This window comes from Gavia stellata, chromosome 1 (assembly GCF_030936135.1).
Source record: "Gavia stellata isolate bGavSte3 chromosome 1, bGavSte3.hap2, whole genome shotgun sequence".
Taxonomy (NCBI): Eukaryota; Metazoa; Chordata; class Aves; order Gaviiformes; family Gaviidae; genus Gavia; species Gavia stellata.
Window position 1 is genome coordinate 30,890,586 of NC_082594.1, and position 22,614 is coordinate 30,913,199.

Below are 22,614 nucleotides of genomic sequence, written 5' to 3' on the forward strand. Positions count from 1 at the left end.
CCTGTTGCCTCTTGGCCTCAGGCCCGAGAACTGGCTTCTGCTTCTCTTTCATTTTGCAGTATAGCTGTAGGCTTGGAATCTCTATTCCGTGGCCATGGCAGTCTCTCACAGGCATATTTCATTCCCATATACAATTGCCTAAATCATCATTAACTCTTGCAAATAGTACTTCCCTCTGCTCTGTAAAACAGGAAATCCAGTAACAAAATCTGCTAATGGCTCAGCAAATACCAACAGACAATGCTGCATGATCTGCCATGCACGGCCTCCTACAAATTCAGGAAATGAAGGTAAGGTGAACTGCAGGACCAGCTTTAAATCCACTTGTGACAGATGCACTCGACTCCTTGACCAAACTAGCAGTAGTTTGGTTAAGTCTCCAAAGGAAGCAAAGGCCTTGGCTGTAACCGGGCCAAGAACTTCTCTAGTTCCAACCTGTTCTCTGAAAACCCACACAGGAACAGGGTGACATGGTGACCATCAATGCTTACGGGCTTGGAAACTGGAACATCGATCATACAATTAACGCATGAATAGCAGGAGGCTCTTCCAAGACTCATTTACCAAGGAACAAAGAAAGTTGTGGGTACAAGGAGTCTCATGCTTACCTTTTCCATTGCAGGTAATCTGACTGTGAGCCAACAACCTTATTCCATAAATATGACAGCCTGAGTGAGCCACCTTTGAGCCCTCCCTGCTAAGCAGCTGGCTGCACAGCGGTGATCTCCCCTTCAGCTGGGATGCCTTTCAAGGTTACTGCTCAAGGCTGAGAGACCCCTTACCAACTGCAGATCTTTGGTAAGGGACCAATATCGCACATAACCTTGTATTATAGTGCACTAAGATTTTGTATTGGTAAGTTTGATTTTGTATTGGTAACTTTGAATCATTATTATATCCTCTGCAGTAACTAACAGAGTGAACCTTGCCATTGAATTTTGTGAAGTCTCACTTTTACAACATCTTACTTCAATAAAACCACTTTTGCTGGTATCTTTGGTAGTGGTTCTTCAAGCAGTCCAAATTGCCCATCCGCGACTCCACCTTCATTGCACAAGGCTCCAACACATTCAAAAGCCACACATCTGAACACCCATCCCTTGCTCCATTTCAGAGCCGCCTCCTGCATCTGCACTCAGTGTAACCTAATGAAGCTTGTTCCTCTCTTACCAACAAACCACATGGCAAGGAATTCTGTGGCCCACCTGTCCCACACTACATAATATGGCACCGAATTGAGGCACACTGGATTTCACAAGGATTTCTCTGTGTGTCACAAACATGGAGAAGGATGCAATCCAACAAAAACCAGTCATTTCTCTCCTGCAGCAGCAGGACTTGCCCAGCTCACGTTGTAGCATGCACACAGCTCTGCACACTGTTCTGATTAATCTCATCCCTGTTCAACTACCTGTCCCACTGGATCCATCAGGCTTAGGTATATTTTAGTAATTCTTAGCCCCCAAGCAGGCAGACTGCCATTCATGAGAGTTTCAGAAAACCGAGTTTTGCTAACTCAGCATTGCGGAAGGGCACAGAAAACATCAACTACCTGTTGCTCTGCATCAGTCATGTCTCTGCTGCAGATGGCAGAGAAGCATGAGTGCTTCCAGTGCACTGTGAACTTTTCTTGTGAATGAAAAGAGACTGGGGCAAAAAAAAAGACTAAGAGCACAGAAATTATCTAGGAAAAAGTTTGATGCCTGTTCTTATGACAAACAGTTCTAATTCTGTAAACTACAAAAGTGACATTTAAATGTAAATTTAAAAAATGATCAGGTGAAAAGCATTTTAGTTGAATGTAATTAGCACCACAGACTTAAGTGGACTGTTCGCTGTGTAGTAGTCCCTTCCAGCTCATAAATCTCCAGGTACATGATGTGTTGACAGTAGGAAAGCTTTGCCTATAAGGTTTTTTTCCTGCACTTCTGAACTCCACACTGACAGGAAATCTCTGTCTCTGGCATGCTTCCAGCTTCATAACCGTAATCCCACGTGAGTTCGGTTCCAGCTTTCACATGCCTAAGAAATAAAACACTCGGTCAATTTGTTTGAACTAAGTGAAACGGTACTGTGCTTAGAATTTGTCACCAATGACTCACATACAAACCCCAAAATCATAGGGGGCAGGGAGCATCACGCAGGCAGCTTGCTGGGAGAGAACCAAGAGATATAAGGAGTCTCTCGCACATGCATGCTGCTTTGCCTGCCAGAGCTATGGAGAGTACAAATACCCACACCTAGGAGAAAATAATTTATCAAGTAGTGCGATAGGGTCAGAGTCTAAACAACCTGCTCTTAACTTTGAGGTAAATTCTGGGAAACAAAAATGAAACAAAACATAAAAGGAAAAAACACATAAGTGAATACATTTACATGAGAACACAGACAGTTTTGTTATTCTTACTATGTACAGTGCATCACTGAGGTTTGAACAGATCTCTAGATACACTGGTGATGAAGTTTTAATGCAATTGCACTATCTATATGCACAAAGCCTAAGACTCAGAATTAAACACATGGTCCTTATGAACCAGCTGCTCTGACAGTACACGAAAGAGAAGACATTTCTAAGGTAGGAAATTCATTGCCCAAAATGAATGCCAAATTAAATACTTGAGACTAAGGTGCTGAGGGACAACTGAGGGAAAATACAATAAAATATGAGTAATACAAAGAAGAGAGTAATTCTCTGATATTTCTCAGTAGATACGATGTAAGAGACATCCAGTGAAGTACCAGGCAGCAGGCTGAGAACTAACAACGAGGACTTTTCAAACAGCACATGATTACAACCTGGGACTTGCTGCCTTAGGATGTTCTGGAGGCCAGAAATGTAAAACAATTTAAAAGGTGACTGGGCAAGTTCATGGAAGGTACACAAGTAAGCTCGATGATCCAGTCCTTAATGTAGAAAAGTTATAAAAGGATGATTGCGAGAAAGCAGGAGGGCCAGCCAAGTGAACATTCCTTCCAACAATCTTCTTCCCTAAGTGCCTTCTGCTGATGACTGTTACCTCTCTCCACTAGCCTCAGTGCCCACTACACACTTCTTTACTGAGTACCTGAGCAAGAAAGACTCTAGCTAAAACAAAATCTTTTTTCTGACATATTTCAAAACATTGTCTTCACAGTTCTCGGAAGCCCTCCTCACAGTGCAATCCACAGCATCTGTGTCAGTATGGACCAGGGTTGCAAGGCTCCACAGATGATCAGTGTTCCCTGGGGTCGGGTTGTCAGGAATGAATCCTCTCCTCTCTATTGTAAGTTCTCACCTAGTACTCCCGCTGTCATGTGCATCAGCTAGCTTCATTCATACAATTAATCCTTCCCCTCCTGGGTTTAGCTGCCGCCTTCTTGTGTCTCACTGCCACCAGCTCTCCGTACCTCCCTTTCTGTCATCCGCTAAGGGAAGACCCACACCTTTTGCTTTCAGAGGAAGTCTTCACCTCTGAGTATCCTAGTGCTACCTCCCCAGGACATGTTGGGCTACACAAAGTCCTGCTTCTCTTGGTAGCTACGAGGAGAAGGCCTGGAGGCAGCTTGTTTGGCCCACAAAGTGTCTCAGCCTTAAGAACCTGTAGGGTCCAATCCTGCCCTTTTGGGCCCAGATCTACTGTCCATTCCTGGAAACACAACACTGGGATCAGTGAATCTTGGCTTTCAAAATGACCATACTGAGTTAAACCTCTTTTTCCACTGAAGAAGATTATTACCGAAATAGACACATCAAAAATTAAGCTTCCCCACTTTACATTTCAGTGCAAAACTGAAGAAAAACTCATCAGTGACAATCAACAGCTGTATTTCTTCAGACTTCAGTGCACAATAAGAAGTCACCAACAAGAAGGTAGTTTTATGGTTTCATGATCTAAGCATCTGTCCCCCCTTAGCATAATTATTTCCTAATAACTAAACACTGCTTTTTCCCCTAGTACCTTGAATGAACAACTTCCAAAAATTCACCTGTTTGTGAAGAACGCCACCCATGGAAAACTTCTGTTATGAGTCTCTACAAACACACTTTGTGCAAAGAGATTTGGGCAGCAGCTGTGCTGTAAAACAGAATATTTGAATTAGAAACAGTGAAACACCCCACCATTGCATGAAGAACCTATTTTGTGTCAGATATCTGTCACTAGTAAAGGTAGGTAGTTTCTTCCTTCCCTTTTCCAGCCCACACAGAATCTCTATTACTCAATGCCATTGAGTATATTGATAGTTATATCAAATAACTATCAAAAGTTATTTTTTCAGTAACTATGTCTCTTTAAAGTATTATTTCCATCATATTATGAAAGTACTTTTGCCTAGGAGCACCAAGTTCTTTTATCAAGCTGTCCTCCAGAAATTTATGGTGAGAATTCATCTTTGATTCAAGATGCACCACAAATCATCAGCATGTGACAGATACATCTTGCTGTCAGCCAGGGGAACAGTGCTAAGGAGCAAGCAATAGATTATATGATTGTGTATGTTGGCAAAGAGATATGAGATGTGAAAGGTCATTCAGGTGCCCGTAGGAACACATCTATGGTCATGGATGCAGAAGAAAGGTTTCAGCAAGATGCACTACTAATCTTAGCACCATATTACCTCTGCAATGAAGAGCAGCTTAAACATATGCAAGGATTTTGCTGTAAGACCCACGTTCACGCCAATGAAGAGAAATAAGTTACTTGCAGAGTACGTGCAGGCGTGTCTATGAAACATTCATCTTAGTTGGAAGTACTTGGTAATTCATTACTGTTTCTTGGCAAGTCAAAACTGAGAGACTTATTTAGCAGATATGCACGCAGTATGACAGACCACTTTCTGAACCTATGATTGAACGGTAGAGAAATTTCCTACAATATCAGAACACTTACCCTAAATCAGCATAAGCTAGAATTTACAATGGTTGGGGAACAAAAAAATGAGGCTGGAAGAAGGCTTGTTGTTCGACAAAATGTGCCATTTGCTCTCTGGAACCCCAAAAAAGGCTGTTCAAAAATTCAGGATAAAGATGTCACTCATTACTGGGGAATATTTCACTCAGAAACCTAGTGGTGCCAAAAACTACAGCTAGTATATAGCATGCATCATCTTATGGAGGCACTAACAGCCAGTGTGACCCAGCCTGCTGTTCTGTCACTTCAGAGTGCAGGGAGCACCACATAGCCTGCCTTATCATGAACCTACCACATATATGGTTTATGTACAAAAGCTTTCTAGTTTATGCAAATGTATAATTTATCTAATTAAGCTAAGCCAACTAAGAGAACACATGCAACTTCTTACTTACATTAAGAAAACGACCCACATTTCCTTCTTTTGTGGCATCCAGTACATAAATATTTTCTTCATTAGCATTCTTCAGAAGTGTCCTGTCACCATCAGCCTCCTCACAAAATGCGTCTTGTTTTGACTGCCTGTGATTTTCCTCTCTGCAGTCAGCTTTTAGTGGTAGATTTTTGGATGGCCTCACAACACACCTGTCATCCAGCACACCTGACTTGCCACAATCAACAGCCTGCAGAGACAGACTCTTTGTTTTGCATTCTGCACTGTCCACGTCAGCAGACTCCATCTGTTCAATTTCCATCAGATGTTCTTCCTTCTGCTGCTGAGTGGGTTCTGTCAATGGACACATAAGTTATTTTTCAACACCAGTTTAAAGCCAAAGCCTTTCCCTTGTTTGGCCCTGAATTCTTATCCACCCACCCTTCTTTGTTCTCCAAAATGTACGCAGCTTCCTTGCTATTTACAAGTCTGTAACACAACTACTCTTTTCCATGCCTCTCATCAATCCTCCAGTGAATGACTGTTTCCTGCTGCGGTGCCTAAAGCACTTGCTCAAGTCTCCTGTGAGTGACCTAGACCCTCCCCTCTTCTCAAATCCCATGCCAAATTGATTTCTTCCACATAGCATTTTATCCTCGTTCTCCACCTTAATTCTTGAGAGAATCACAAACTGTAATTAAGACAGAAACAAGATGCACATGCAAATAGCATCAGTTTCATACTGCCTCTTCAGCTTCAGGCCCCCCCACACCCGCATTATATCCTGTTCAATTTTTGTTGACTGGAACATGTATAGGGCGTGACACAATAATTCAAGACTGACTTTCCCACAATTGCACTATATTTGCTGTCAGGACTGTTCAACATGTCCCAAGATCAACCCTGCAGGCAAAAGATTGTCCTGTACCAGTCAATGCACTGTAATACACAAGGCAGCAATAATTTCTGTACCACTGAGCTCTCTTAAGACCGCCTAAGCATTATGTGGACAACATCATTCTACTCCGAGAACAGGCCTGCCCGCAACTGAAGACCACTTTCTACATTTTAAGTCTATCACCTGATGGGGCACAAGTGTACTAAGAGCGCAGTATTCATAGCTCTGCAAACCTACTTTCTTTTCCTTTCTTTGTTCCACTGGTTAGTTTTGTTTTGCTTGACTGATGAATCTGAGAACTATTATCTTCATCTGAGCTGGCACTGTGCACCAGTGTATCAATCTCCTTTAAACAGAATAAAAGATAATGAAAAGGCTGTGATGTATTCTTGCTGTATGCAACTCTGGGTTAATACAGGATAGCAAGTGGGTTTTAGGACTGTAGGGTTGAAATTTCAAACCTACTGTAATGCATGGCTATGGCTAAGTTTCAAAAGTCCATACATTTACTGTAATGCAACATTTATCTTAATTTCAAATTATCCTTCAGAATAACCTGGAAGGAGGTCCCCACTCAACAAAACATTTAAGTGCTTAAGTCCCAACAATTTCACCAGAATTTAAATATGTTTGTGTAAGTTGCTGAAACAAAGCCCAAACATGCTTTTTACACAATTTCAATAAAATGAACAGAAGTGGCAAGACTTCTCCTCTCCCACCACAAAAAGGCAATTAGTTATGGGAGCTCCAGAAGGGACAGCACTGCCAAATGTTAGCATGAAAATCCCACGTGCATTTCTTAAGTGTAATGAAATCAATGAAACCTACAGAGTAAGTTTACCCCAGTTTCCCTCCTTTGCACATACTTGCAGGCAACACTTCACACCCTGGTCAGATCAAACTCTCCCAACTGTGCCACTGCATGAGAAAACTGCATCCAACTCCTGAGATTTTCTTGTCTCCCTGCTATGTCATTCTTTGGGGAGACATCACAAAAATATTATCACTCTGACCCCCTCACTCTGTAGTTAGATACAACAGTGGGTGGAGGGGGAGAATGATTTCTTAAGACTCTCAAGGCTGGAGTGTAAGTGAAGGGTGGAGAAGGGAAGACTGTGCTGGGGAAGCTAGTGCTGGTCTCAGGGAACATGTTGAAGGACTGATAATGGAGAAGGGATAGCGTATATCTTCCAGCATGCCAGCTTAGCTCACAGTGCAACACAATCTCATGAAGAAAGATCATTAGGACTATTTAAATGTGTAAGAAGAAAAGGTCAAAATTAACATACATATTCAGCACAGTGAAAAATGAATCTATTAAAGCCACTTATTATTATTACCATTTTTAGCTGGTGATTATGAAAAACAACTGTTCTAGTTCCAGGCCTTCTCGTGGCTGCAATACTTAAATTCCTTGGATGAATCCTGTAGAGAAAGGTCAAAAGGAAATTACAAAAGACAAAAAGACCCCTAAGTAACTCTCACAACACACATTTCTCTAAGAGTCCCTAGTTCATAAAGAATAGACTACACCAGAGCCTGCAGTGTGGCGTCGCCTGAAGTTCTGTGACTATTTTGCCTTTAAGAATTGAGGACCTAGGTTAGGTTCTCAATAACATTGGTAAAAAAACCAGTTGTTCGTACTTTTTTGAGAGATCAGCAGCTGCTTTTACATCCTTTCCCAGTTCTCCTGCCAAGAACCAAATTCTCTGTTGTTTTACTATTATTATATCAGATCATCTCAAAATAGAGTACCTACAGACAGTTTTGCCTTTTTCCTGCTACCACTTTCAACAGTTTTGACAGTGCAGCTTTCCAACAGGAAAGCAAAGATGTTGTGGGGACAAAGGATAGAAAGGGAGACAGAGGGGGAGACAGTCAATATATGGCAGATATAGAAAATACTCTCCCACAAAAGAACCTCACTCCTTCACATCAGGAGAAGGTTGAGGAAGGATGGGAAGCAGATCTGGCATATATATTTAAAACATCTAAAATCACATTCATTTGGATTACGTTCAGAGTGAAGTAGAAAACATGAGTTTCAAAACTAACCTTAATATCTGTACAATGTCTAGCAATAAGTAACAGCTCTTATTCAAGAAAACTTTCAATGTAAAACATTTACATGTGTTTTCTTGCCACAAAAAGACATGGTATTTCTTTGGGATACTGATAATGGCAATAAATGATACTCTTCAAGGCCACGAGAACTTGTGACATTATTACATGATTACATGGTTTGTCCTTTTAAAGGCAATCTGTTTGGGTGAATGACATGTCAAGCTTAGCACACTGATGTCCTCTCAAAGGTTTCTCAGATCAGATGGACTGCCATTTCTTAAGCAACAGAATAACAAAGTCTTTTTTTTTTTTTTTTTTTTTTTTTTTTTTTTTTTTTTTTTTTTTTTTACACAGCCCACATGCAAAACATTTTTATTCTCAGGAAAGGAAATTTATGAGATTTGAAGTAGCAGTGCAGTAAACCCAACTTTAAAATTGTGCTTCCCTGCAATTTTTAGTAACAGCACTTAGTAGAAGTAAAATCTAGCTGATTGCTGATAATTATGTAATTCACAAAATTAATAATTCATTAGGTTTCCAAGATACTGAAATGCAAGTGAGAATATACTGGCAGGTATTTTAAAAAGTTTCCATTTGCAATTTCATGGTGCTTCTCAAAGATCCACAACAATCTTCTACTACAAAATGAGCAAGAATTTACAATAATTTATGAGCAGTACAAAGAAAGTGCTTATAAAGTAGTGTGGCAGAGCAAGGAATAAAGTTGAAGAAAACAACCTCCTGACTTCCTTTTGAAAAGGCTACAGCATGCTATTGACAAAGCCACATGCATATTTTGCAGTCATTTTATTTTAGGAATCCTGATAGGCTATGAGACCCTGGCTATAAAATGAAAACAGGACCAGAACTTTTGCATAATTCACTGCAAAAGTGAGGTGTTGTCAGACTCCTAACGGGAACGGTTAAGACTCCTAGCAGGAAAGATTACGTTACAAAGAACAAGAGGTTTAGAGACCAGGAACAAAGGACAGGACAGTTAGTGGCTAGTTTGTTAGCACACCCTTCAGTGCCATCAAGTATCTTAAATGATTTATCTCAAGTATCTTTTATTAATTCTTTCATAATGATTAATGACTAATGCCCTGAACAGGCCAAATGCACAGGAGATGAATTGGATTTCTAGAAAATGCCAAGTGGTACACACAGTAAGTAAAATTAATACAGAGGAAAACCTCTGTCCCACTAGAAGAAATTATCAGGAATTAACAAGAAAGTTGAGAAAGAAAAAAAAAAAAAAGACCCTCAGCTGAGGACATTCAGTTCTACTCTAAGTTTTACAAAGGACTTTCTAGAATAGCAGAATATTACTTTTGTTATGCTTAAGTTTGCTTTGGTAAACTTACAGGGTTGATTTCTTTTCACTATCCACAATCTGAGACAAAGATTCCTGCTTCTCAAGAATGTAATTTTTGCCAGTCTGCACTAGTTCAATCACAGAGTCTGAAGAATCAGTGTCAAGTTTTCTTTTTTTGGAAAAAAAGCTATGGCCTCTGTCATTCACAGCACTCTTCTCTTTCAGCTCTTTACCAGCATCTCCCAATACTTGAACTTCAGCTCTGCTCATTAATCTTCCTGGAAGAAAATGAAAAGATTCTTTTTGAAAAATTGTTTGCTAAGATGGGTCACACTCACAGCTCAAACTTACATTAAAAAAAATACATGAACATTATTTGGGAAAGCAAAATATGAATGCATTTACACTGAGGGAAAACTAGCCCTGGCACAGGATGCACAGACCTGTGAGGGAAAAATCAACAGTCTGAGATAGGCTTTGCTCCAGAACATTTTGATTTTTGTCTGGCACGATTGCATTGCAGAGTTCTTCAAGGTTCTTCTGTCCATTTGATCATCTTGCACGTTAAGATTATATTGCCTCATTTATCTTCCAACCCCATATTTCCCTGTTTGGTTCTCAAAAAAGTTCCAGGGCACAGGCCACAGGAGAGGGATAATTATGCTATACATCTTCCACAGGTCACCTTCTGTTACCTGAGTAAGTACAAACAAATGTCCCCTTGTCAATATCATCTAGGCAGCGGACACCCCAGCCTTTCTTCTCCGTGTTGAACACTTGCAACCTGACTTGAATGCCATGCTGTACAACTCTGTTCTGACACATCATCTTGTCACACCTGCACAACACACTACACTCATAAATTCTGTCAAGAGGAAGCAAAACAAAACACAATATAAAAGAATGCATTGCCAAAACAAAGTTGCTATTATTAATTTCCCTCCTGAGCATTAATAAGGCAGTTGACTGAAAAGATAAAGACTCTGGCTAAAACCGATTGTGCAGCAGTGCTCTGAAGTTCATGACTTTCTTGACTGCTGACTCATCAATTTTAAGAGTCTGTCAGTCAGATTTTAGTATAGGTAGACAAGAAAAATAAATGCTACCTCTTTATTTTATAGGAGTAAATCACACAGAAGCAGAAATCCCTATGAAGCACCTCATTCTATGCTGGAACAGATTTTAGCAAAGACAACTTGTCTGCCTGGACCTAATTGTAGTGTCATAAGTTTTAGCATTTAATTAAATATTTCTAAAAGAATTCACAATTGTGGGATTTTTTTTGCATTTGTTTCTGGGTTCACTGGCAGCTTTAATTCTGCATACCAACCATAAATTAACACCACACAGCAACAAAGGACTGAAAGGGGCTCCTTAAGCCTGTGGGTTCAGCCCTTGGCTATTGTAGAAAGCTACCTTGCACAATTCCTCTCCTGAACACCTGAGGTTACTGGCACCTTCCCCAGGCCACATATTAATTCACAGGAGCTGAATAAGAGAAAGGGCGAACACTTGCAGCACTGCGATGGCTTTGGAGACTCTTGCAAGTGTCACACATAACCAAGTCTGGCAACAGCAGCTGGCTGATATTTCTTTAGGACTGCAGTCCTACAGAGCAAATGGGTGGACAAGATACAAGGCAAAAACTACTGCTGGTGGTGGCTACTGCTTCCTACTTCTTTGGCTGATATATGCTGTGATGGTCTTGTGATAGACCTTCTTCCCTTGTGGCAGGCTTCCTTCCCCTCTCCCTTCTCCCCTTGGCATGCCTGAATAAAACAGCACATGGCTCAGATATGTCCTGAGCTCCTGGACCAGCTAATACTAATACTATGTTACTCTCAACACTCTTCTTGGACCTTGAACTAAGCTGTGAAAATTGTAGTATCTGCAGTACAAAAGTGGGGTTTTTCCCTCCTATTACTCAAGTCACATTAACTACTTTATATCATCCTGATCTGTCAGTAAAATTGTGACCAAAACGGAAGGTTTCAGTAATCCAGAAACTGCAGTTATTTTAGTCCTGTAGCACTTACACTACAGGAGTAAAATAAGAGCATACAAATATAATAACAGTTAATAGTTCGGTCTTTCTTACCCACTAGGAACAGGTCCCTCCAGTCTTTTGTAACTGTATCCACGGGATGTTTTACTACTTGGAGATAGGGAAATTTTACTGCAGCCTCTTGCAGTTAGCTGTAGGCATGCACATTTTGACCTAAAAAATAACAGTAAAACATCTCAGAATGTATTTGGGGCAGCGTAAATCAAACACAAATATAGATAATTTAAAATGTACTTGACTATACACACACACTTTTATATATACCTGTATTTCCCCCCACACACACTTCAACTCCACAAGGCCATTTCAGGAACCCTACCCTTCTCTTTGTCTCTTGCCTGGTTATGCATGCTTTACAATAATCACGTTTTCTCCATCCCAACCCCATTCTTCTGCCAAGCTCTGTAAAAGGCACATGCAAACAGCTGAAGTGCAACAGAAATTTATTATAAACATGACACTGTCAAATGGATTGAATGAATGAATGAAAATCACCTGTTCTGGCACAGCATCCCAGCCTGTTAGCCACTACTTCCTTACCTTCCTCCCACCCTAGCCCCCAGGAAGTGAAGACTTTCACACTGTGGAGTGGAGAACTCAAGCAATAATGCTGGTCTTCACCATCTTATGTCACGCTAACTCCAAAGACCCACAATGTTTGTGCAAACAGCAACGGACCAAATCCTGAACCCCAAAACCGTGTATCAAAAAGCATCTCAACTCTTGGGGGAGTTCAGTGCAAAGAAGCAGCATGCTATGTGCTTGCTGTTCCCCACCACTCAGCTGAAACTAAGTAACTTTAATTACTGAAGCTTCATTACACTAGGCTGCGATTTCAAGCTTTTGTTGGGTCATGGGCAATTATACTGCACACCAGTACGTGCAACTGCCCTAGCTATCAATAATACAAAATGGATTCAACGCCAAATAACACCTACAGACAGAGATCAGGTCAAAGACAAACACCCTTCAAGAAAGCGGACAAAATTATCACCAAACTCGTATTTGTTAAGTGTGGCAGGTCCCCACAGTGTAGTATGTAACCCAGAGTTACTGGGCTTTAGGAGACAGCAAAGAGCAACACTGTTTGGACTGCTCAGAACATAAATGTGTTCTGTGACCACAGGGTTTCATAGTTTCTGTTTAAATCAGGGGAAGGATGGGAAGTAGAAGCTGTGAATGGGGACGTTTCTTCCTCTGCCCCCAGTAACCTTCTAAGTTCCAAATGATCTGATCTCTCCAGGCCGTCCCATTCCATCTCTAGGATACCATCCCACAGCAGGAGCTGCAGCAGAAGTTGTCATGCAGGATCCTTCCCTGCCTGCCAGGAAAACGAGCCTTCCTCTGCTGACACAAGACTCTCCCTTTTCCCACTCCTTTCCCAAAGCCCAGCGATCTGCTTGCCAGCTCCACCTGGAGGAGAAGCACTGCCAATTTGGGAAAAAAGGGAGAGGAAGACAACAATCCACCTGTTGATTGCTTCCTTCCCTACAACAGAGGCTGGATGGGTAGGAGCACCCAAGCTCTGGAGAAGACAAAGACACAGTGCTGTCAGCCACCACAGAGCATGGCACATGACAACTACCACAGATATTCCAGCAGCATCGGTCCTTTGTTATTTGGCACTGTTTGGTATTGCATGCCTTTGCACTTACACCACCACCCTACTATTGAAGCATCATGCGTCACTCATCTGGGATTAGATTTTTCTACCTACCTATCAATGCAGCCATCTGTGCAGTCACATGAATCAACAAACATGCTGGAGAAATTGTTGAGATAATATCCACGCGGCCACGATGCCCTTCGATATTTGAAATAAGGTAATCTTGCGCGGTCAAGATCATTACAGAAGGAAACGGGCACAGACTCGGCTCCATTGCTAATATCAAAATCAAACACGAGAGGTTCGGGATTTACGGTGTTCCTGCCCAACAGTACGTATGTGTTGAAGGAGAAGTGATCAACAAATAAGAAATTGCACTCTGTTTCAAACAAATAATTTTGTACATCTTGAAAGCTTCTCAGACTTCGACCGCAAGGAGCTTTATAATTCACATCCAGTGATTTTGAAAGGCAGTCTGCTTTTGCATGGCGTCTTTGAAAGTGAAACAGGATTGGTATCTTGAGAGGATTTTCACCCTTGTAGGAGCCTGCTGCTCTGTTGGCAAGGCATGCACTAGAGCACTTGTGGTTCTGATACTGCAGGTTTAAACGTAAATCTTGAATTTTACTAGATGCTTCTTTACTCACTGAACCTGTTTTTTCCATCTCCTCCTTTTCGCTATTTGGAATAAAAAAGAAAAAAAAAAAGAAAAAAGAGCAGCATCTTAGACAACCAGTAAAACGCTCAGTTTTTTAGTGGTTCAATATTATTAGCGCAGGAAAAAACCAGCCCATTGCTAGAAGGCCAAGGGTTTCACTGAATCACTGTTTGCATTCTGTTACTGTCCTAACATCTTATGAAGACATACTCAGCGGCATTACAAAAAAAAAAAAAAAAACAAAAACAAAAGGCAACAGCTTCTTCCCAGAAAGAACTTACACAATAAAACACAGAAAGGATATTAAAAAAAAAAAAAGGAACAATATCTTTACCCCCATCTTCCAAATCAGTACCTGAGGCTAAATACAGAGAGACTAAATCATGTGCCTGACAATCTGCACAGTCTGTGAAAGTCTGAGAACTGAACTCAAAAATTGTTCAGTCCGAACCCTGATAATCCTGGTAATACTCATAGATCTTTATTCACAACCTAATGCCCTGTTTTATTCTGCAATGTTCTCATGTGGTAAACTAGACACGCCTACTCAAAACCTCAGGCTTTCCAGTTAGGTCAAGTTAAAAATATTTTCACTTTGAAAACTTGCAGGATTCAAAACTGGGTTTAAAACATTGAATTTAGAAATACAAGAGAGATTAAAATCTCTCTCAAATGCACTAAAGAATATGTCAAATAAGGAACTGGAATAAAGTATAAAATATACCAACCTGTGAGAACCTGCTACAGACTTTGCAGTGTTGTCACCTGTAAGAAGACGCTGCAATTTGGGTTTGGTTTCCAGTATGCCATCTCTGTCAAACACATCACCTACTGAAAAAATTTGAATGCAAGCAAAAACTTCAGCAATCCACATTTCAATTTACAATCAAACTTACCGTAGTTGCTAAAGAGGTAATTGCCAAAATACATTAAAAACAATGCATTGCTATGAACTACAGCTAACAAAAAGCATGCTAGCAAGTGCTCTATTAAAAAAAGAAGCTGCTTTTTACAACTTATGTTACATAAGTCATGTGTTTGCATATAGGTGTGCAAGTAAGCGACCAGCTGACACATGATACACACTGTCTCTCCTGGTTCTCCTCTCCCTCCCTCTCTCTCCTTCTCTTTCCCCCAAGGGGAAAAACTTAGGTGTGCATTGACAAACTAGAGGCAGAAATGCATCATGAAGATTTACCCTTTTTCATAGACCTCCAGGTGATTTGCACATTAAAATCTTCCATGTAGCTTTCAAAGTGCATGGAGACAACACACATACGAAACACATATACAGATCTCTCTTCATTATTTGAGGTAAAAGGATGCCAAGGTATTACAGCTAGTGGAGCCATGCACAAGATGACTCTTATTTCAGTCAGCTCGGGTTCATCAGGGCTTACTAATTCAAACTTTCTTCGCTTGGTAGAAGCCATATACAAATACACACAAACCACAAAAGTACAAACCCAGGTGAGAGCCCACACTCCAGTACCTGAGGAAACTAATTACGCTTTTTCCCTTGTAATGTTAACAGGCTTCTCAGATCTATTTCATTGATTTCAACAAAGGTAAATAAGCTCCTGGTGAGTAAAACAAGACAAATTAAATCCACATACCAGATAAATACAATGGAGATGCACATACCATTTGTCAATGTGAAGAGATCACTTAGATTAGCTTCATTCACCAGTGCCCAAGCCTGCCAGCATTCTATGCAAAAAGCAAAACAAAACAGATACAAAGTGTAATTTAAGTAATGATAATAGGGAAAACAAAGTGTAAGTCCTCCAGAGACACTTGTTTCCTCACTATGCTAATCTAGAGCATTGCAAGACTGATACCATTAGAAACCTTTTACACCACAGTCCTTAGTAGACACATCTTTGAATTACAATAAAGTTACAGCCCATATTAGTAGTTGTGAATCAGCACCGAATATCCTCCAGCTTTTGGAAAGCTGCTGGAATGTTTCCAAACACACACAAACCAGTGGCAGTGATATATACATAAACACAATTTAGTGTAAGTTTCTCTCTTTACTTTGTCATCAGACTAGTCACCTTCCAGCTAAGAAGGGCTGTATCTTGGCAGACCAAATTAATGCTAGTCCTCAATTGGTAGAAATGGCCTTCAGATAGTAAGAACACAAAGAAGAGACCAGTTCTGTCCCAACCTCTTTACCCCATGCAGTAAATATTACAAGGTGGCAGACAAATGTCAGCAAAATCCATGTTAGTATTTTAGTTTGAAATCTTTACAGAACAAAGCATAAAAAAATTCAAATTTAACTATGTCACAGATTCATTGTGTCATCTGGGAATTCAAGTTCAACTATTATCTATGCACTGCTGTAGTATTTTGTCATAACAATCAAGATGTGGGAGCTCAAGTACACAAAAAATTGTGCTACCAATCTAGAGCAAGCAGTACAATGCAGACTGTGCGCATATACCCGCTTAAAAGCATCTTACAGTACTGTACATTTTCTTGCACAAAAAAAAGCAATAAGATCCATGGATTACATTTACATGGGCGACTTAATAGAAAAAAAGGGTTTTTTTTCTGAATTAAATAAACCAGTAAAAAGAAACCTGTGTACTGTTCCGGGCTATCAGACTTCTGATTTTGATGTAGGTGAAGGAAACTTATTTCCATGAAAATCAGAAACAATCTTAAATGCATTGCTGTCACATTTTTCTACTAATGTTTCAAGTTATAATGGTGCCTCCAACAGGAAATACTACTTATATGATTGTAATCCCACCCCAAAACCATTCAGTTCACTGAGATCAGCTTGAAAAGCTAAAACTTCTGACGACAAACAAAACACAAGGCACTGCAGGTATTTCATTACTTCTCAAGAATAAACATTTCAGTTCCATGGGCTTAAAAGCCGCACATTGTTTGAAAAAGTATATACGCAAAATGAGAAAATGGCAAAATGCACATGAAATGATTAAACCTTTTTTTAAAAAGCAGATATATTTTTAAAAGTGCTTAAAAACGCCAACTAGTAAGTAATTTAAATTCAGAAATGTCTGAATTGTGGCAGATATCACACAGCCCTACACAAAACAGGCCACAGCTCCCTTGCAGTCCAGCTTAACCGTTACAAGGATTTCAAACCTTGGTTTGTGGCAGTTCCATTCTTGATCTTTTGCTTTAGCAACAGCAGCACATTTTGCACCTGCTCAAATATGACATCCACTCTTCTACCTCCCAATTGTGTCCAAAACGTCTTCAAATCACCTGAAATGCAAATTCCCATTTACAAGTCTGTAAAGCTCACAAGAAGTCTAAAAACGCAAGTAGCTCCCAGTAGACTTTTCAAAGGCTCCCACTCATTTCATTGGGAGGCACTTCTGAAAAACCAGACAGGACAGCTGTCTTTTCTTGCAGCCTGTAACCTTCAGAAGTCTATTCCTAAACCCAATGATGAAACAGAAGTCGAGTGACAAACTGGAGTGGCTTCTGATGGTCCATGATGCTCCCTTCAAGTAACTTTTCAAGCATGTCTATAAAGGGTGCTGTGGAAGCCCTTCTGCAAAGACCAGCAAGTTAGTCCCACTATAAATTAATCACCACTGAAACTCATCGAAGTGATACAGGAGAATATTTGCAATTGAATGAAGTGAACATATTATTAAACAAAAGACATTTGGAAATTTTTTTATAGCTGTAACCTCCCTTAGCTACACAAGCTGACTATCCTGTTCCATCAATATTTCTGGTATGTTTTCTAGGAAAAAAAATGTTCGAAATATTTTCAGATAAAAGCAGTTTGATAAATTTTGTTCACCAAGTGATATCAGCTGCAATAATTAATACACCCCTTATATTGTGCCTCCTTCCTCCACTAAAAATATTTATAAAAGAACATTTTGCTTAAAGAAATGTTTTTTAAGCTACTGGTTCAGAACCTCTTTTCTTCCAAGTATATGTACCTTTGAGGTACTAAGCCCATTCATGAAAGCTCTTGTTAAAACGTTAGCAGTCCATCTTTGGCAAGGACTCTGAAAAATGAATATGGTTCAGTGAGTCAACAGACAACGCCAGAAAAGAGAACAGGCTCTCTCTCATGGTTAACGTTTCTCTTCTTCAATGATCAAGCACAAACGAATAAGTAAATCTGTTTTCCTACTCCATTTCTAGAGGTAGAGTCCACTATCACCATATAGGTTTACATTCTGCTTTCAGACAGTAAATCTGGGTTGGCAAATGTGCTATAGCGACACCTCCCCAGCACTCATGAAATACTGTGTTCTTGTAAGGCTAGTAAAAAAGTATTTCCTTAATTTTTTCCTTAGCAAAGAATGACTTCTGCTACCCAAGATACCAGAAACTAAGTAATGCTATGGCAGTACAAAGCCTATGGTTACTCTCAAAAGTGTCATGACAGCAGTGAAGAAAGCAACAATCTTTTATCACCACAACCACAGCTGCTTATGTCACCAGCAGCTAAGAGCATAATATTTAGTATCAACAGGCAATGTTGAAAGTACTTTATCTTGTAAAACAACTGATTTGGCACTAACTCTCAACATCATTTAATGAGCTTTTATATTCACAGAAATTTTAAGAAAATGTGGAAAGGTCAAAGTCCCGTTACAAAAAATGCCCACAACACTTTTTGGAAACCTACACTACTGCTCCAAGAGACAACATCTGCCTGGGGCCATTCCCACCCTTTTGCTGTGCATGACAGTATCACAAATTTAAAATACCAAGAAATAAGTATATTTAATATCTGTGTTTAAAAATGCATATTCAGAATTGCAGATTAAAACTGCTGTCCTTATTTCTTACCTGTTTTCAGATATTTCAATACATTTACTAACTCTGGATAGTACTGGTGGATAAATTACTTCGAAGGATGGGTGACAGAATACAGTTTTTCATTTCTGGGTCATGAGTTATAATCTTCTGTAGGCCAAAAGGAAATAAAACATATACTCTACGTGTAATGCTCAAACCACTCACTCACCTTGGAAATGCTTCCCCAATTCTCATGCTGGAGTGCCCTGAAACTCCAGCAGCAAAAACTTGGTTTTGCATGGAGAAGCAAAGATTGCATATGAAGTTCATAGTATAATTTTCATTTCAAAAAAGACAGATGTCCACATCACTAATCTCTTCTCCAGTGTTAATGCTGCTGTTGTCAACCCCAGCCAGGAGGAAAGGGAATGAACAGACACAGGATGCATCTACCTTCTCAGCATTCAAAAGGATCTCACCAGCTGATGACTCAGGGTGTAGACTGGCATCTGGTGGCAGTAGTTCTAAACCTGGCTGAGGCCATTACCTCTGGAGAGATTTTCTTTTCCCTCTGTAGGATCCTTGTGGCCATTTATCTTTTTTTTTCCAGCATTGTGCACGGAAACGATGCTAGAGCAAGAAACAAGCAGCCAAGGCCAGGGCTACTTATTGCAGCTACCAGAAAAAATACTTGAGTGCGTGTTTCCTATAAAGGACCTGTAGGGCTGCTGACTAACACCTTACACATACACCGTAAGAGCCAAAACAATTGTCTTCCGGTTAACACTTTCACACAAGAAGTGGTGCCAAATATATACTACCTCCCCCTTTCCCTCCATATATCCAAATTACACTACCTTCAATCCTCTCCTCTCCGGAACTGCTAAGGTTCTCCACTTCAAAGCAGTCGCACAGCACTGCAAGAGGTACAGAACGGACAAGTAAGTAAGAGATCAGGTGAAAAATTAAAATGGTTGTAGCTACTTAGTTTTTCAAAATTTTCAAAATACTACAGCGGGTATCAGTGGGAGCACTGTACGAGAAAGCATTGTGGTGAAATATTCATCCCACTTTCAAACAGCCATCTCACATCTTGTCAAGACCTGGCTGAAGAACACTCCAATGAAACAAGCTGTGTAAAGAAATTTTTTTTACATGGGTCATTTCTTATTATCCCTCAAGCATGAAGCTGTCATGAGATGACCCATACTTTCCAGCATAGTAAGTTGAGCCTACATAATCCCCACTTCCTACATTTCTCTCTTTTTTTAAAAATTAATGCTGTCAGTACAGCAGTACTGCAACTAAACTAATTTATTTAGGAAAAAATGAAGGCTTTTTATAGCAAGAAATTTACTGAATCTGTTTCTCAACAGATGCAAGATAATGCAAGATAAAGCAAGATACCTCCACTGGAATAACACTAAGGAAAAGGCAGCATTCTTCAACCACATTGAAGATACCAAATTACTGACTATCACCACTAGCGACACAGAGAGCATAAAATGTACCTTACTTATAAGTTAGCTACTTAATCTTTTCTATGCTATAACCGAAAAAAACCATCTCCATTCATTCTGGCACAGAAATTTCATTTGGTTGACTGGGAAAAGAGGTTAAGTGAAGATTGTCGATTTCTATAAAAGTTTCTCACAAAATCTGCCTAATGACTGTGCAAAACATTTTATTCTAAGGCTTACTTCTTTTGTCTTCCATCTTCTGGGGCGGCTGCATGGAGGGCTGCTACACTTGTTGGGGTATCGCCAGCGCGGAGCCCAGCTCAGCTTCGGAGCGCAGTGCGTTGCTCTTGCCGTCCTCCGACACGGCTGCAGGGTCAGCGCAAGGGGCCTGCGGACAGGAGCCGGGCTGCCTGTCAGGCTGGGAGCGCTGCGCCAGCGCTTGTCAACGGCTGACATGGAGTGAACCTGTGGTGGGGGCAAAGCTGCGGTGGGGGCGAGACTCTGCCCAGGGGCCACCCCGGGCCGGCCCTGGGACACTCGCGCACCACTCGGGGCCTGGGCCCCGCACCCTCCACCCGCCACCGGCCAACGCCTCTCAGCTCATCTGGGGATTTAGGAGAGAACAGGGTTAAAGTCGTGCGGCGCAGACAGAAGGACTCGCCGCCACGCTGAGGCGCGGGGGTCACCCAGACCCCCGTAATCCCTCAGGCACGGGTTCCGCGGAGCAATGGGCTGCGGCCCGGGGGAGGCCAGGCCGAGCACCCCCGCCGGGTGACGGGCCCCACACGGCTCTGCCTGGAGCAGCCGGCGTTATTTACCGCCTCCCGGGGTTTTGCTGAGGGACGGCGCGACCCCGACGGAGCCACGGGCCGGGCCCCGGCCCACCGCCCTCCTCCTCGTTCGCCACCGCCCCCGAGCCCGCCCCTGCCTAACGGTACCTGCATGTGGCGCTCGGCGGCGCACGACCGGGCCGAGCCGCGCTCCCCCCGCACCGAGGCACGCTCCGCCGCCGGGAGCGCGCGCTGCACCGGCGCTGCCGCCCGCCAGGGGGCGCTGCCCCGCCAGGGAAGCCCCACTGCCACTCCCCCACACCAGCGAGGCCATCGCCCCGCCCCCACGGAGGGCACTGCGCGTGCGCACTACCGCCAGACCGCCTCTCCCGCCGCCGGTCTGGGGCGGGGGCGCATGCACGAGGCTATAGCACCTCCCGCTCCCGTGCAGCCCTTGGTGGGGTAGGCAAGTCCTTGGTGATTGGATGCCGAACCTTGAGGGTTATGGCTTTGCGCCACCGTCTCCTCGCTACTGCGCCTGCGCAAGGCGGGGCAGGGCCGCACGAGCGAATGGCGGTGAGCAGGAGGTGGACCGCTCACGCATGGACGCGCGCTTTTCTTTGTTGCTATTGGCTGCGGTGGCGGCGCCTGTGCGCGCGGCGTTGGCCAATGGGGCGGTGCTGGTGGGGGGGGGTGGGCTGTGGCCGCGGGGTGCAGTGGAGGCGGGGGGAGAGCCCAGAGGCAGGAGGTGTGTCCGCCATCTTGGGGCGGGGCGAGCAGGGGGGCGGAGCGTCCCCGGGTGGAGGCGGGGCGGGGCGGTGCCGTAACCCCTTGGTGGCGGTGGCGGGGCAGGTTGGGCGCTGTGGGGGTGCCGCCATCTTGGCACAATATCGCCCGGCCGGGGAGGGCGAGGGGGAAAGTGGCCGGGTCAGGCAGCTGATGCGCTTGGGTGAGCGTTAGGCTGCGGGGATGGCCCCCGCCGCTGATTTGGGCCTGGTGGGGCCCGCCTGGGCTGAGGTGCTGGGGGATGCGATGCCTTTCTCAGCGGGTGGGGTGGGGTGAGGCGGCCTGCCGTGCCTCCCGTGCCTCCCGTGCCTGTGGGGCTTCCCGCAGTCGGCGCGGAGTGCGGGCAGTCGCTGGGCCCCTGTGGGAAGTTGTCTTGGCCACAGGGCTCCTGGCAGCTGGCTGAGCTCGGTGGGGCTGCAGGCAAACGGGTGGAGAGCAGGGGAGAATAAAAGCAAGTTACTGAGGGGTGTCTGGACTTTTGATTCCAGTTCACCAAATTAAAATACTTGGTAAGTGAATGAGTTACTAAACTACTGCTGGCCCCTGCCATTTGCCTTTGCTGGTTGCAGCTGTACCCTATGAGGTGCTAAATCATTACTGCCTTTTTGATTCAAAGTGTGAAAATAAAAAAGTTTACATTGCCCTTAAAATTTTCAGCAGCATTATTTTACAAGTGTTTGCGTTCTGGCTATATAAAGGGATTTTTCAGAGAGGCAAAAATTAACCCACTCTTAAAAGGTACGGAGGGTGGTTTGTCATCACTTTTTTTGTCACTTCTTTTTTTACCACCACTTTAAACTGTAAAGATAAACATAATATGCTCAAATAACTGTCAAAGCATTTCCAATCTTGTGGATATTATTAAAAGTATTTCTTTGGGGGGGGTGGGGATAGAAATGTAATTTGTGGGGGAATGCTATGTTTACATGACTTTGAGCTCTGGTCAGAGCCAAGATCCTCCAGAAGATTTTGATG

The 22,614-nt window shown here is 42.5% G+C and overlaps 1 protein-coding gene across 1 annotated transcript; it reads right to left on the reverse strand.

Moving 5' to 3' along the window:
- Positions 1-1,626: 1,626 nt before the first annotated feature.
- On the reverse strand, positions 1,627-20,500 carry SETDB2 (SET domain bifurcated histone lysine methyltransferase 2). Its single transcript, XM_009810096.2, has 14 exons — positions 20,324-20,500; positions 19,481-19,540; positions 16,995-17,117; positions 15,513-15,578; positions 14,597-14,699; positions 13,322-13,888; positions 11,638-11,757; positions 10,235-10,404; positions 9,589-9,817; positions 7,501-7,585; positions 6,398-6,506; positions 5,285-5,616; positions 3,967-4,055; positions 1,627-2,022 (listed from the first exon to the last, which is right to left on the reverse strand). The coding sequence occupies exons 1-14, from the start codon at positions 20,355-20,357 to the stop codon at positions 1,905-1,907; spliced, it is 2,205 nt and encodes a 734-aa protein (XP_009808398.2). The 5' UTR covers positions 20,358-20,500; the 3' UTR covers positions 1,627-1,904.
- Positions 20,501-22,614: the final 2,114 nt, after the last annotated feature.

Bases quoted from the DNA above. Each gene is read 5' to 3' on its own strand.
- SETDB2 (XM_009810096.2), bottom strand. From the start codon at position 20,357: ATGCAGCCGCCCCAGAAGATGGAAGACAAAAGAA. The intron at 15,579-16,994 runs GTTTGAAATCCT...CTTTTTGCATAG, and splicing joins TGGAACTGCCACAAACCAAG to AATGCTGGCAGGCTTGGGCA. The intron at 11,758-13,321 runs GTAGGTAGAAAA...GTTATTTTTTAG, and splicing joins ACAGATGGCTGCATTGATAG to GTCAAAATGTGCATGCCTAC.